This window comes from Sander lucioperca, chromosome 7, assembly GCF_008315115.2.
Source record: "Sander lucioperca isolate FBNREF2018 chromosome 7, SLUC_FBN_1.2, whole genome shotgun sequence".
Taxonomy (NCBI): domain Eukaryota; kingdom Metazoa; phylum Chordata; class Actinopteri; order Perciformes; family Percidae; genus Sander; species Sander lucioperca.
The window spans coordinates 4,079,333-4,096,269 of NC_050179.1; the positions used below are offsets into that span (position 1 = coordinate 4,079,333).

Sequence of the window (16,937 nt, forward strand, 5' to 3'; positions counted from 1 at the left end):
ACCATTACATTATTTATCAAAATTGTTTAATAAAATAAAACATACATAACAAAAATACAGCACACTATCTTTTCCTCTCGGGCTCACCATAGGGGCAAACTAATGTTACTAACACTGCATTTCAAAAGATAAAGATCAGAAGAATTTTTATTCTACAAACTTAAAATTTTACCTGCAATACAATTTACACATGCACAATGCTTGTGGTACTTAACCAATGCTTCATAGTGTGTAGTTATTATAAAGTGTTACCAAGTTTAAACCAACATATTTTCACAAAATAACTTGATTCACCGATTTACTATAACTTGCTGCTGGACTGTCGGAAAACAACAAACGTGTAAACAGTAACTGATGCATCATGTAATATAAAACATTATTTCTTTTTTGCTTGAGAAAAATCAATGTATGCAATCCTGGCTCTCAATAATACTATAAATTCCCAAAATAAATCTGACACCATCCAAATGCATAATACAGAACACAACTGCACCCCAACACTTGTGTGATATTAGATAATAAACAAGGAAAACTATGGCACTCAAAAAGATTTGATGAAAAACAAATGTGTAAATTTAGCAAGGAGTGTTGAATTGTAATGAAATTCTTCATGAACACTATACAACCACATGTTGAGGCATCACGCCATTTCCATCAGCAGTAAAGCACCAAACTCACAGCTAGTTTTGCTTAGACTAACAGTATTGACATTAGTGCACTCAGGTGTTTGTCCAGACAAACAGACAACACCTCACGGGCTGAAGCAATCGCATATATTGCAATATTTGTTTTGCATGGATTTACGCCATAACAGCATAGTCATAAATGCTGGAATCTGAGTAGAAGTATGTCTATATCCTAATTACACACTCACTTCTTCCCTCAACAATTCTCACTGACACTCACAGACATACTGTGTGTGTATTCCCCAAAAACTACCACACAGTCTCACTCCTCCCAAGTTGAAATTGCTACTGTCACTACTACAAATACTATCATACCAATAATACTACTTCTACCACTGTCACAGCAACTACTATTACAGCTGCTGAGTCTGAAATGTGATGTCAACATTGTCAGGCTAATATTGTGTCATTAGGTAGAGAAGCAGTCTTCCAGTTTGACAACACTTGAAAACAGTCATTCCATGTTTTGTTGCTAACAGCTGTTGAATCAGACATCATGTCTTCACTGAGACATAACAGGCATACATATGTGCCATGCACATTTAGGAATATTACAACTGCTTACTGCTGGTGAGAGACATTATCTCATTAACCTGATCTTGAGAAATAATCCATTTGATTTGTGTGTGTGTGTTTTAATGAGAAAAAGAGTGAGATGTAAATCAGATTTGTTTGTGCCCAGCTGCTGACAGTGAGCAAGAGAAATTGCTGACCATTGCTGCTTTGCTTTCCATCTGTGGCCAGTGACAGCTGACACCCACAGCCTAACAACCCAAAATTCTAACTATGCCAAATCTAATCAGTTATCTATATTTTATCAGATCTAGCAAGTTGATCTGCCATGGATATTTCTACTCTACATGATCTGATGAATATATAAAAAAAAGACTGTTTATGTAACAGTGTTCTATCCAGAAACCGAGCACAACTCTACAGATGCCTACAGAGTTTGTTTTTCCCATACAGTTGGGCTGCAGTCAAGTCTCAACTCCCTTCCCACGTACAAATCAACAGCAAAATGTCTTGACCTGAAGTGATACACTGAATGCCCCCGCAAAGCTTGAAGTTAATCAACCAACAGCAAAGAAAGTATGTGAAAAATGCCCTTGCAAGAAGGCTTTAGGGGATAACTCACACAACAAGGTTACCTCATAACTAGTCTCTCATTGCCAGACCTTCCTCCCCAGCACGGCGGAGGAGGGTCTGGCTAGTGCACACAGCATCCGGGATGGGAGAAAAATGTGCTCTGGTTTATTGGCATTTCTTTAAACCAATCACAATCGTCATGGGTGCCGCTAAGCGCCGGATGAAGCTACGGTGCCGCTGCAAAATAGCCTCGGGAAGGAACTTGTCTTGGTGGAACATGTATACGTTCAAAAGTTGTTTTAGTCGTGCAACAGAAAACTCAGATTGGACAGACAGTCTAGCTAGCTGTCTGGATTTACCCTGCAGAGATCTGAGGAGCAGTTAACCATAGTCCTCATAAATTCACCGGAGTTTAAAATTCCAACACAAAGAAAGCGGAAGGTAACGGACATCCGGCCGAATTTCTGGCAGCACCAGAACAATCCCGGAAGTGGAACGTCGTGGATATAGACTACCTCATAACATACCGTGACATACACGACATTACAAGAACAATGTTTACCTTAGCATTAGCTGAGATCTCCTGGACTCCTTTGTTTGCAGCATCCTTGATGATGGGGGTAATGAGGCCTTTGTCAGTCGCCACTGCGATTGAAATGTGGATTGAATCAAGTGCGCGGGGTCCATCACCAGACCAGGTCACATTCACTTCTGGCATCTCCTAGGATAGAAAAACAGAGGTCAGCACAGGGTTTGACAGCTATTACAGTGAAAAATAACTAGACAAATAGAGATATAAAACCTGGCTCCTTTGGTTACAGGGTGCTTCCATGCAGTTCATGAGTGTGAAGATACAAATCAAAGTCTGCTACAATACCAAAAATATGTAATTTTCTATAATATGACTGGTAGCATGTAAATAAATCAATTATGATAAGAAAAGCATTATATTACAGTAAATGTGGAAAATTAATTAATCAGTTTGGTTGAGAATGTATACACTTGCTATCTGGCCAGCACATCTAAAAACAGTTTTACTGCATATAAAAAAGAAACTGTAGATATCTATGCATGGATAATCTGATATATCTGAATAATCTTGATTAGAGATGCACCGATTGACCGGCTGGTGACAGGAATTGGCCGATTTTCACGTGATCGGATAACGACACACAGTGACAAATAAAGCAAACTTGCTAAAAAAAAGGAACTACACGCTGTTCTCAGGTAACGTTACTGTTGACATTCAAACAGGTCTGTGTGTGTGTTTTGAGAAATATCTTTATACTGCAAGGCTATATTTATTTTAGTTTTTATTTGTTATTTATATATTATTTTATTGTTTCCCCTGTTTTCATACATACAGAAGTTTAGTTTGCTAAATATATCACATTTTTTTAGTTGGATATTGGATGTGAAAAGAAGGAAATGGTTCTTTCATAACATTGTACTTTAAATGTGTGTGAATTTCCCTCACCAGGAGTAATATATATACACTTCTATTTTACAGCGATCGAAAATCTGTTAAAAAAATGTTCTATGTTCTATGCAAAATGTTCTATTAAAGAAAAGATAGAAAATAAATATTTGTGTGTGCTGTAAAGTGGTTAGAAAAAATTAAATCGGTATCGGCTGGTCAAACTCAATGAAAAATTGGTTCCAAAATCTGCTGTGGTGGTGCCTCAACAACTATATAACTAACTAATACAAATATGTATGTTGAATTATTGGTGTATAAACACAGCCAAATGTCATCAGTCTACAAAAAGTACAGTGGAACACATGAGCGTGCACACCATTTGTTTTGAAAAGTAAAACACTGGCCTCAGATGCCAATTCCTGGTGTGTTCAGGTAAACTCTGGTGAAAGTACAGTTGCTTTTGGTAATTTTCTGATGTTACAGTGTTACACACGTGAATCGCATAGCTCAGTTAAGTGTAGAAGCCAATCCAGAGGAATTTTGACTATGTGGGACATAGTGTCCAGACTAAGAGAGCCATGTAGTGTTTTGGCATTTTACACTAACATTAACTGGGAAATGTTCCACATTCCTCACATTTACTGTAACACATGCACCAAACAGCCAGGTTTCTCAGCTGCTGCTTAATCCTTATATAGCAGCGTTTCATACAGTGTGCATTGTAGAATGTCCAGCACCCATGACATCTGGCACATGTTAATGCTTAAGGGCAACACAAATTCACTACAGCAGATACAATATTCCATGTGTACTCCATGTAATATTCCCAGAGGATAGGATGTTCCTATCAGATGCTGCAGAGACATTCCTGGCTGGAATAACTAAATTACAAGAGCACCGGATCTATTTTTCTCCATTTCTATCAGTTCTATTCTCAAATCAAACAACAGTATCTTTCTTTACAGCATTCATTTTGTGTTTTCTAAAACTGCTTAGGGAGATGGATGGTTTAAGAGTTTCCTCAGAATGTAAAAAAAAAAGACAAAAAAAGAGAACAGAATGAACACAGTCTGAGTAAAAATGTAGTCTCGTCTTATAATGGCAAGGCAACCCGTTGATTCACCATCTGTATAAGATAGCAGCGAGGACAACAGAGATACCTTGTTGCAGAAGTAATATAGATGAAATAATTTACAGTATGAACTACAGAGTGCTGTGTGCGTGTGTGCGTGTGTGTGTGTGTGTGTAGAGGCTGTGTTAAGCAGTGAAATAAATAAAAGTCCACATACTTGTAGGCATATAAGTTGAAAAACCATGTGTATTATAAAAATACACATGGTTAGGGGACAAATAATCAAAGATAAACAGGTTAAATGAACAAATGACAACACAAGAAGTGATTATAAACTATACTTACTTTAAGTGTAACAGCAGCTGCCTTGATAATGAAATCATTAACTGACACTTTGATCTGTTCTGAAAAGACAAAGAAGAAATGTGAAGAAGTCTGTGAGCCTGATTCAAGCAACTAACAGACATATGGCCATCTATTCTGCACAGGACCTGTGAAGTGTGACACTGTTCTTTTGCAAATGGCAAATAAGTGATTCCACACATTCCCTCAGTGTGAAGAAAAATCTCCTATATCTCTTATGGTGCATTCCATTTGTAGTCGGAAGTTGGAATTTCCAAGTTCTAAGTTGGAAACGCCCCCTATAGTCGGATTTCCGATTTGGGAACTCGGAGAACCTCACAGTACCACGAGCAAGCCGACCTCAAAATCCAACATGGCTGCTCCGTGCATCAACAGTAGTGAAAGCTGTTGTAACATACAGTTTATTAGCACTTATGTCTTGTTTGTGGCTCATTAAACCAGTCGTACACAAAGTACTGTCCAACTTCTATCTGTGGACATGTTGCTACGCTGTTTGTATGCACAAAATACAGCCTAATGCGTTGTTATCAACTGGTATTACCAACAGTAGCTAACCTGGACAGAGCAACCCCCACTGTGAACTCCGACTTGTTTAATGGAACGCGGTCAACTCGGGTGTAACGTCATTCCCAGCTCCGGCTTCCGAGTTCAGAGGTAAATGGAATGCACTATCAAATCAAATCAAAATAACTTCCTTTTTCCCATGAGGGAACGTTGTTTGTGGTCAGGCACATTCAAACACAACATACAACAATACATAGTCCGTATTAATCATACCAGAGAATAAATAAATGCTAAATACTAAAAGAAACTAAAAACCCTAAGGGTAGGAGTAGAGGGGTGGGTAGGGAGAATAGGTCAAAGTCTGGATCGATCGATGGAGGGTGGTTATTGGTTGTTCAACAGTCTGATGGATGCTGGCACAAAGGTGGACATGGCTCGTTTGGATCGTAGGGGAAGGGAACGGAATCTCCTCCCTGAAGGTAACAGATGGTACTGGTTATTGAGATTATGGGTGGGGTTTGATATGATGAGTTTACTTTTCCTAATGGCATGTTTATCAAATATGGTTGTGACTCTTGTTGACCTATACTCCAGCTGATGAGAATCAGTCCCTCTCTATATAGTCTGGCTCAACGGATGACATCCGGCGCAATGTAACTCCCCTTCCGCTATCTATTTTTGCAAGGGCACCCAGGGGTTAGCCACCCCTGATAGATTGGTTTAAAATAATACAAACAAGCCAGAGCGTTTTTTTCTCTATCCCAAAATAGATAGGGGGTGTAGCCAGACCATACCCCAGCGCTGACACAGCACTGTTGAGATAGGTCTGGCAATGTGAGACTACTCTCTATATGACTCAGTCACTAGCATTTGCTCCACTCTCCACTCCCAGTGTCACACCAGTGGGCCAGGCGGGCTTGGCCTGGCATCACTGCCAACTTGTACGAATGTCCATTAGTGCAGTACCAGACAGTTATGAATGCTGTGAGTGGGATGATTAACGAGCTAACCGTGAAATCGCGCTGCTCCTGAACAATGAGATGCCGCAAAAACAACCGGGGAGAGAATCCCTCGGTACACACACAACCTCTCTAATAGGTTTGGAATGGCCATCCCATTTCATCTATCACAGAGACAGGACCCAGAGAGATTTACTGTTTGTTTGACAGCTAGGCAAAGTTAAGCTAAATAAAGCCAATTACGTGATAGTGTGTGGAACTAAATGTTTAAAAATAGGAAATTGATGAGGCACTCTTGCTATATCAACATAAAAATGGCCCAAAGTAAGCACATGTTACATTTTAGGAATCCATGAAAAGCAGCCGTTATTTTCTTGGTTGAACTTTCTTGGCTGAATGTAGCAATATGCTGAATGACTAAATTCCCTTTCTCTGGTTGTGGTGTAAATCTTCCATTAGTTAACACACACATCGTAATAGCTGTTGCACAAGAAGCTGCGGTTAGCTCAACAGCAGTTGCTAGGGAATCTGAGAAAGTAAAAGAGCAGCTTGCCAAAACATGGTAAAGACACTGCTAGGTCCTAGTATTTTATTTATTCTCAAAATACTTAAGCTCTCAATCCATCCATACAGTGACTACTTTACTGATACCGTATGTATGAACCAATTTATTTTCCATTACCTCACATTGCCTCTACACATATTTTATTTCTCCAGAGGCCTTTAATGCTTTTCCAGAGTCTCTACCATTGCCACCCCCACGTTACGCCCCTGGTCCGATTTGGCATTGTGGCTAGTGTGATCCATCGCAAGATGGTCTCTAGTTTAATGATTTTATCTTAAATCGTGAATACTGTCATTATATAACACAGGACGCACCAAAGAGCAAAACACTCAAAAGAATCAATTGGAAACACTTTGAACCAGAGAGAAACGATTACTCAGGTAGAGTACTTCATTCTTGTAAGCACAAAGGAACATTTATATGAATTAAACCTCAAGGTTATGGATGAAAACAGCTTCCATTTATACCAAATTTGTTCTTTGTTTGCTGATATTTGCTTTATGAACTGATGTGAGCCATTTCAAGCTAGACACCCAGTTAGTCAAATGTGACAAATTATAGATTAGAGCAACTATGCGTATGAATAACTGAGGGTGCCTTATCAGCCTTACATTGTGATGTGCGGTCTGAAGAAAGAGCAGATCTGATCAGTGTCAGATATGGATGTTTCCTCCACTATTCAGCCCTCTGGAGGCATTTGGCCCTGTTAGAACCCTCTTCATCAGAACCCTTACGACATGTGAACTCTCCCTCAGAATACCATGCCGGGTTATTCGTAGACACAGGGGGAGAGAGATGTTGGTTTGAACCAGAGGTACATGACCACCCTGAGACAACATGTACCAGAGCTTCTTTCAATAAAAAAGACTGTCCTCTTTGTCAAGTGAGCAGTCATGTGAAAACCCTGAAATCCACATCTTCATGGAAAAGTATCCTTCCAAATGTTACTGTCGGACATTCACTTAAGGACATGACACTAACATGTGCATGTAAAAAACAGTACCTATGTGTACACACTCCCTCAAAGTTTTTACCTTTGGCCAAGTCTTTGCGGAGATGCATGACGGCAGCCATGTCACAGTCAACTGAGGCATACGCGTGGGGGATGGTGGTCTTCGATTGCGTTAGTCTTTGAGCAATCACGCGGCGGACATTTGTGGCTGGGATCTCTGTGAAAGTGCCCTGAGGAGGAAAAGTGGAGGAAGTGGGAGGTAAATAAATGAATGAGGAGAAAAGGGCATTTTCAGAGGGACATGCATGCAGGAAATTGGGGGGGGGGGACAGTCAGACATATCTCAACTGCCATCAGTTACTCAAAAATGCATGGGGTTAACAATGTATGTAATAGGTCATATTTTACAGCACACACACACACACACACACACACACACACTAATGAAGATAAAATGTAATATGGTGCAAAAAAACGACAATAATGGAATTTGTAAATAAAGATATGACCTGTTTGTTGGATGCTTGTGGTAGGCACACCAAAAGAAATTGAGCTATCATTATTTAATATATGACTACAGGACTGTGACACCAAAAATCAATGACCCAATGACAAGCCAAACGTTGGAAGACGTTAAGTGTCTGTGGCGGGTGACATCTTGTAGTTTCCTAGCACTGTCACAAAACAGACAACAGGATGAGGAAGTGTGTTTGTGAGAGAGAGATTGGGTGAGGAGCGCTCACCGGTGCTCCTGGTTTCCCTGGTACAGAGAGTGGAGGTATGTTGGGTCTGCTGCCTGGGGGTGGAGGGGCAGCTGCCGGGGTGAGGACAGGACTCAGGGCAGCTGGGGCAGCCATGGCTGGGGATGCTTTGGGGGCAGGAGATGTCTTCAAGAGATTTAATGCATCTCTGTTAAAGTAGAAATGATAATATGCAGGCATTGTTTTATATAGTCATTTGAATACTTTCATTCAATGAAATGTGTACAATAATGTCCACAAAAATCTGACAAGTCTGACCTGAAACCCAAATACATTATAACTGCCCACTTTCTGATGACACGTCTGCATTGATGTTGCCCATACGAAAAGGAATTCCTGTGTATAGGCTTCACTTGTTATTGGTATTAATAGGTTGGCATACTTTATACACTGTTCCATAGTAAACAGGAGTAACTCTGGAGTTACGCTTATGAGTTGGTCACTTGCTATTTTCCATAATGAGATACAGGGAGAGGAGGAGTGGTGGGGGTGAAATGGGGCAATAAGCTGTAAATATACCTAAACCACTGTTAGTCAACGCAAACTGACACGCTTCAACACTAAACACATTAGAGCATTGGCTCATAAAGAATATTATGTCTGGATAAGATTAAATATTCAAGACGTTAACATGTGTTCATTCACACTCACATGGGAACAAATGCATCCCAGCCTCTTGTGAAATATTTTGCAACTGCAATAAAGCGTTTGTGTCAATTTTATTTAAGTCAATCTTTGTTGAAGTGCACTGATTCCCAGTATGCCTCTGCTAAACAGATGAACTATGCTATTCCACCCTTGGCAAACTTTTTCTTTTCGTCCTGTTTTTCTTAATTTCTGAACTTAATTTCTAGTGTGAAAAACTAAATTAAACTTAATTTTCTTCTGTGTGAAAAATGCTGACATTTTTATTTTATTTTGCTTTGCCCATAATAGATGAAATTAGAATTGTATGAAACAACAATGGCATAGCTTATGATAGTACAATAAGGCATTATTCACCCATACTGTATGCTCTCACTTGGCAAGCTGACTGTATAAGTATCACTCTGCTAGTTTTACTGTATCAGGCTTGTAGAGAGAGGTAACCTTCGGTTAATCTCCAGTGGATGGGCGTCATGAGAATCATTTGGTAGTCACAAACAAACCCCATCAGGGTAAGGCTAGGCAGGATCAGGTGTCAGCTGCAGCAGGGGACAAGGTTATTCAAAACCTTGGCTTCATTATCCTTCCCACTGGCATGGTGAGCCATGGACATCCCTACATTTCAAACAGCATCTGTTTCCTATTGCACTACAATAAAATAGCAGACCAGGCCAATGCATTTGGTCTGATTGGTACAGGCCCCTAGGGTTATGCTGCATAGTTTAATGACACACTTTACATCTCTGATAAGGGGGGGGTTTACAGATCTTTACACCGCTAAATTGAGGGATTATTTTTACCTTAAATTTAAAGAAAAAAAAGTCAAGAATCATTACTATGAGATGAGAGGGGGTGTTTCTCAGAGTAAAATATATTCTACTGCTACACTTCCCACATACAGTATATTTCTAATACATCAAATTACTGCTGTTTCATGAAGGTAGAACGGGAAGTGACAATATGATTTGGGTCAGGATCCTGCACACTGAATACTACACAGAGTACTGATAGACAGGGAAAAGAGAAAGGTAAAGAAAAAGGGAATCACACTGTACTGAAAGATTTTCCCCGGATTATTTTTTTCACCCATTAATTTTGGTCAAAGCTTTGAAAGAGGGGCAGGTATCAGGTGCGCCTGCTTGAAGCTCTCTGGTTCCAGTTCAGTGCACAGGGGTCCACCTACCCACACACATCCAGTCTTTTGTCTGGACCAGTTGCCTCTGACCTCAACATGTAGCCGGGAACCGTCTGGACCCCACAGCTATTTTCTCCATGTCCCTCTCTGAGCTGTATCCTTTTATTTCCTCTAACACACTAGCTCCTCCTCTCCTCTCTCTCCCCCCTGATAGGAGTATTTGTTTGTGGAGAGACTGAGGCAACTTGGAAATCCCCCAGCTAACCTGAGAGGACCACATTGACTAATGATTACAGATCACCACATGAAAAAGAAAAGAAAAAGAAAGCACAGCACAGAAGTTATATGTGACTAATAATTTGAATGCTTGTAAAAACACAGAGCAAGCAAATAATATTATACGCATGAGATTGGACAACATTAAGTAAACAAAAAAAGATTCTAAATGGTAGGTTTTGCCAAACCTACAATATTTGTCAGTGAGAATATATTCGGAGTATCCCGTATAAATTCAAGAGGAAGTCAAGTCAACAGCAGCCTACAGTGGACACTTGACGATGACGCCATAGATACCATTTCTGTAGCTGGTTGGCATGTGCTTTTCACACTGACCATTTACAGCCCTACTGACAGCGAAGGCAAAAGAAGCCCCTGAAAGACTGGGGGAGGTTGAGTAGAATATTAAAAAGGGAACGAGGCAGGGCTCCCATGCACATCGGCACACGAACAAATAAACTGTCTTCTACTGCCACCTAGGACAGGCTTAGATAGGAGAAAGGGTCTTCAGGCAATTTAAGCAATCCATTATGGCTGAAATTGAGTCCAATGTAAAAGGGGACGATGTTGTAGTCCAACTGGTCATTTGAGAAGATGCACACTTTAGTGATCACACATACACAGTAAGTACACCTTCAACACATTTGCATAGCAAAACAATTAATACGAATCGGCCCAAATCATCACTCTACCTTTGAGGAAATTCGCAGTCAAAGTGTTGCTCTGATGTAATTTCGCAAGACTTTACAAAATCTGGCAACAACACAATATGATAATATGACTGACTTTGTCATGCAACTACAAGGCAGTAAAATTATTTTCTACAGTCCTTTCTAAACAGCATTAGGTATAAGTCAACACTGTTACATTGTGTTTTACCTATAACTTGCATGTTTTTTTTATCTAGTTTTTTTTTCAGCACAGCTCTGGTGCTGTACATGCCAGAGAGTCATTGATCAGAAACCCTCTCCTTGTTAATGAATACCTGTGTTGGTCAAGGTCGAACAAAACTACTCGTTTGAGCCAGTCCCCACTGCTATTTAACCCTCTTTTGTGAGTGTTTCCATTCGCAGTTTTAAACTTGTGAAAGTGAAAACTAGACATCACAGTTTGTCTACTAAAGAACATTTATTTATTTTAGATACAGTATATTGCCTAGAAAGCATCAACTTGATATGTGTTGGCCACAAGCTGGCTACAAGAGGTTGATGGCTTGCAGTTAATGGGCTTCCTTGTTGGAAGTTTCAAAATGTGTATCCTGTTTTTAAAGTCATGCTTAATACGTGAAATCAGAAGAGCCTGGGCATGGTGTGATAAATATCATTGAAACCTTTACCCACCACTGTGCTCGCCTTGACTCTTAGTTAACATTATGACAATACTGAAAGAGAAAAAGAGAGAAAAAGTAGTAATAGAAATGTTTCTTTGTACCCACTCTGTTTTTAAACCTCGCTGGGGATTGTGTAACATGCTATGATCTCATCCCTGGGTTGCGTGACCTCTTGTTATTCATGCCCACTATAGAGGGGCCTCATTAGAGTGGAGGGTGGAATGGGAGGGGTACCCTCGTTTCAGTCTTATCTGATGAACCAAAGGACAAAGGAAGGGAAATTGGGTCTGTTCTGCCCTCTCTTAGAGGCACTAACCCAATGTGAAGCTATCCTCTCCATGGAGATCTGGTTTCCAACAAGAACAGAACTCTTCCGTCTCAAAACGTACCTAAACTATAGCCTATAGCAGCCAATGTCAACTGGCGGCCCGCGGGCCACATCCGGCCCGCCAAACTGTTTAGTCTGGCCCGCAGAATAATCATGAATTCAGAAAAAGTGAAGAGGAAAAAATGCGTTCTGTTATTTAGCATTTACAGCAGGTAACATTACACAGGTAGAGCACAAACCCATCCCCTGTATTTGCATCTCTATTCACATGCCAGAATTCTGCACAGCGATGCCTGTGCTCCACACACACAGCTGAGCCGAGATGTGTGTGCGTTAAAACACGCAGTACCTGACTGGGAACGATACAGAGAGCATTACCAATGGCCGCTGGGGCAGATCAACTCACGCTAGTCTCGTTACTGTAAGTAGGCTACAATAAAACCTGTGAGTAAAAAGTCAATACTTATCAATGCACTCACCTGTATAGAGAGGCATAAACATGTAGAAAGCGATATTTCAATCTGCTCTGTCTGCTCAGTCCACTCTTGTCCACCGCGCTGTTTTACGCAAACACAGCTCTACTCTGCAAATAGCAAATTTTTACAAACAAGCTAAAACAAAAGCTGTCTGTTTGTAGTCTAACTGTTTATCTGAGTTTGCGGGGAATCTTGAAATTTGGACCAATTCTTATAAATGTAACTGCTGGCTGAACGAGCCATCCTCTCCGCTGGAGCGGTAAACCTATGGATGTATTATAAGACCAAAACAGATGCATGTGGCTACTTAATATGCACGTGAATGACGCGATCGTTATGTTCACGTTCTTCATTGTTGATGATGATGCTGGTTGTATTATTTTGCAACAGCATCGTTTCATTGCAAATGGGGCATACGTGACAAATGCATAGCCTGCTTATCAGTCCATTCATCATTCACCATTACTTGACAACAGCCATTTCTTTCTGCAAGCATTTTCCACCAATCAGGACGCTGCATACTACAACCATGTTTCCCTAATCACAGACTTTAACTATCACTCCTCAGTGAACTGCCTCCTAGTCTGAGATCTTTTTCTAGTTAAAGAGCCAGTTATCATTAGGGAATTTCCATGTTTTTTAGGAGTTTGCTCACACTAATACATGTAAAAAAAAAAATATATAGCATTAATTCAGTAAGAAAGTGAAAATTTCAAACAAGAATAGGTGTATTAGGTATAAATTAATTTTATTTTCTTTATTTGTAAGTCTGGCCCCCGGAGTGTCTGCTTAGAAACATTCTGGCCCTTGAAAAAATGTAGCTGATGACAACAGGCCTATAGGTTCAGCTATTTTGGGACATTAAATTGAACATGGGGCTAAAATGAAAAGACCACATCACAAATGTTGGCAAATATGTGCCAAATATTAAGGGAACATTTTAAAGGATGTTTCCTTTTTGTCATTGGTGACATCAATTACAGTACGTATTATGGATTTATAAGGATGTTTTCCCAACTAATAAACATTTTATTCATCAGTTTCCATTCCTGAAGTTACATATTCAACACCCTCAAATGCTCTGTTTTTCCAAACGGGAAAGCTACTTGAAAAAAGAGAAATAATACACCTTTCATTCCCAAGCTAGACAGTGCCTTAAACATGAAGCTCCGTATACTGGTTTTTGTCTGTGGCTTGGTCAGCAAACTGCACATCATTCATTTCAGAAAGGACTCTTTAGGAAGAATGTACATTGATTTTTGTTAAACCCCTTGGAGTCCAGAATCTTGCAGCTAATTAGCTAGCCTAGGTGTCAGTAAGTCAATTAGTGAGACTCCAAATCATGAGTCCTACAAATGGTTCAAAGAGAGGTAATTGAGCAAGCATGCCAAATCAAATCATTGGGCTATAATTACACTGCATTATTAATTAAACAATCGGGCAGCACATGATATGCATGTTCATTAACCTAGACAATTAATTACAGCTAACTACCAAAGGAACAAGAGACAAAAACAAACAGAAAAAAACATTAAAAAAGACTATTCTAAACTGGCTAAATAAGGAGGCATGTGATATGAGACGCTCTTTCTCAGCTGTTAACACACTTGTTATTGGTATTGATAAGACGGGTGCTTGTAAACTTATGAATTGTAGTGGTTTATCCAGCTTTAAATTAACCTTTTTTGCAACAAGGTATGCATTAAGGCTTCGCTCAATTTCTGTGAGTTATGATTGTTTACTGTGTTTGGTTATGAAGCTTCATATACATTTCTCTATTACTGTCTAAGACACAAATCTCAGAAAACATATGGTCTGCGTTGCTATGGTCACTAGTGGGTCCTGGAGACTGGGTTGCCGTGGCGACCGCAGTTACTTAATGAGATCCACCAGCAGGGTGTTAGGTGGGAAACGAGAGCATTCAATCCGTTCCCTGACAGCAGGTAACCATTAGAGCTGTGTGCGTGTGCGTGCGTGTGTGTGTGTGTGTTCATAGCTTTCTGTAGTGTGAAATCCCCATATAACAGGATTAAAGTACCTAACATCTTTACCACCTCTTGGTCATATTTTTCACTTATGTAGCATCTCCCACATTTTCATTTTTATTCACACTGCCTACACTGTAGCTATAACCTGCCTTGCTTTGACATCTTTTTCCCTCAAGAGATGCTTCAGTGTTACGGTGGCCACAAGGGGGCCCCTCCAATCTGTGCCCTTGGGCCTATAACTATGCTAAACAAGCACCTAATGCTGACACATCACTTCATGTAGAGCTGGGCAATATATTGATATTATATCAATATTGTGATATGTGACTAGATATCGTCTTAGATTTTGGATATCGTAATATTGTAAATGGCTTAAGTGTTGTCTTTTCCTGGTTTTAGAGGCTGCATTACAGTAAAGTGATGTCATTTTCTGAACTTACCAGACTGTTGTAGCTCTTCTATTATTTTTACCTTCACCCACTTAGACATTATATCCACATTACTGATGATTATTTATCTTAAATGTCACTGTGAAGGTATTTTGTTAAAGCACCAATTGTCAACCCTATAATATCGTCACAATATCAACATCGAGGTATTAGGACAAGAATATCGCGATATCTGATTTGATCCATATCGCCCAGCCCTAACTTCATGTGTAAACAAATAAAGCAACCCCCCGACCAAAAAAAGAAAGAACAGAAAGTAATATGTAATAGAGCACATTAGAAGCCCTTAATAGGCTGTAATGATTTTATAGTTCATTGTAATGGTTTTATAAATCATTACAGCTTCTACGCCAAAACCAAATTTCCATCATGAACAAGCCAAATAGTTCTGCTTTTTATAATCTCAGAATGGGCCCAATAAAACTGATGTCTGCTTGTTTGTTAAGTAAGCAGAGATGTTCTGTATTGTACTGGATTGCATTAAGTAGGCCTCCACAGGCCTTAGACCTATACTCACTCCTTGGTGATAAGTCCTCTTGGTCCAGTGGGTGTGGCCAATGTTGGGTCTATACCATGGGTGTCCAGGATATGTCTTGCTGCTGGACTAAGACGTAACCTGGCAGGGAAGAAAGAGAGTAAGCACAATTTTACAATAGTTCAAGTTTTCATCTTTCACCCTGGTCAAGCTGATGCAGCAAAAGTGCAAATCTGAAAATGTGGACGGGCTCAGAGTAAAATGTTTGCATAACAAATGGGGCCTGTTCATCAGTGGCAGCTCTTTTGCTCTCTACAGGAGTATATATTGTGCAAACAGGGGTGGGTAGGATCTTACACACTTTGGAATTCAGGGTGTTAGATGGTGGTAGATACTGTAGATCCAAGATGTTTATTGTCATACCAGTTAAACAAGTACAAATGTGTGAAAAGCTGATGCTGAGAGGCTCCATTAAGGGAAATAATGGATCAGCACGAGTATCTCATTTTATATCTTATTTCATGTATCTTCATCCCTGTTATCCACCTATGCCAGTCTTTGCTTGGCTTTGCAGTCTCAGTGACACACAGCCTGTGAAATGATGGTGGTCACAGGGACAACGCGTTGTCCATTGATAATATCTACACAACAACCAAAACGAAACATACATCAGAAAACATCAGAATAGATGCTGCAAATGCTGTCCACTCTCGTCACTTATTCCAACTAGCATGACCTGATGTAAATACTTACATTGCACTAGTCACTAGTATTAGCTAATGTGCAAATCAGATGTTTTAACAACACTAGAACAATATGCAGACTCTAACGGTGGGTAATTTAGCAACAAGCTTGAAATCTAATGAAAATCAAGCTTAATGTGTGGTAACATTATCGGTTTTGGGGCTGAAACAGCATACAAATCAAAATCCTGTTAAAATGGCTAAATTGTAGGTTTAAATTTCCACGAACACTGCTGCCAAGAAGATGTGACCCTCCATTATTGCCACATTAGGCAAGAAAGTGAGTGTACAGACCTGTATTGACTGCAGAGGTTTTATTCATTTGATTTAACTATACAGTGTGTGATTTAAGCAACTAAAAAAAGGAAGGAGGCGACACTCACGGTCCTGACGTGGCTGGTTTTGGTGGAGTAGCTGGAAAGGCTGCAGCAGGGGGCACAACTGGGGCAGTGGCTGCATCTGTAGCAGGTGGAGCAGCAGCATCTGGAGAGGGAATCTCAACCTGCTTCCAGTCCTGCCCTTCCTCCACCATGAGGGCAATGAGAGTGCCCAGGCGCACATTGCGACTTCCCTCCTCCATCTGCAAAGAGGGTGAGAGGTACTTATACAGTAAGAACATTAGCACTGGTTGGAGGAATAAAGGGAAAGTCTTTGTTGTATAGTTTTGAAGCAAATAATAAAAAAACAGACAAAGGGAAAGTAATACTGAAGTTAATCAGTTGAC

The 16,937-nt window shown here is 40.1% G+C and overlaps 1 protein-coding gene across 1 annotated transcript in view; it reads right to left on the minus strand.

The window, feature by feature from the left end:
* pdhx (pyruvate dehydrogenase complex component X) overlaps window positions 1–16,937 on the minus strand; it is a 33,876-nt gene that overhangs the window by 5,275 nt on the left and 11,664 nt on the right. The window contains exons 4-9 of the mRNA XM_031283245.2: window positions 16,597–16,793; window positions 15,513–15,611; window positions 8,351–8,516; window positions 7,690–7,837; window positions 4,610–4,668; window positions 2,335–2,493 (exon numbers count right to left, since the gene is read on the minus strand). Coding sequence (XP_031139105.1) covers window positions 2,335–2,493; window positions 4,610–4,668; window positions 7,690–7,837; window positions 8,351–8,516; window positions 15,513–15,611; window positions 16,597–16,793 — 828 coding nt within the window. The remainder of the gene's footprint in view (window positions 1–2,334; window positions 2,494–4,609; window positions 4,669–7,689; window positions 7,838–8,350; window positions 8,517–15,512; window positions 15,612–16,596; window positions 16,794–16,937) is intronic.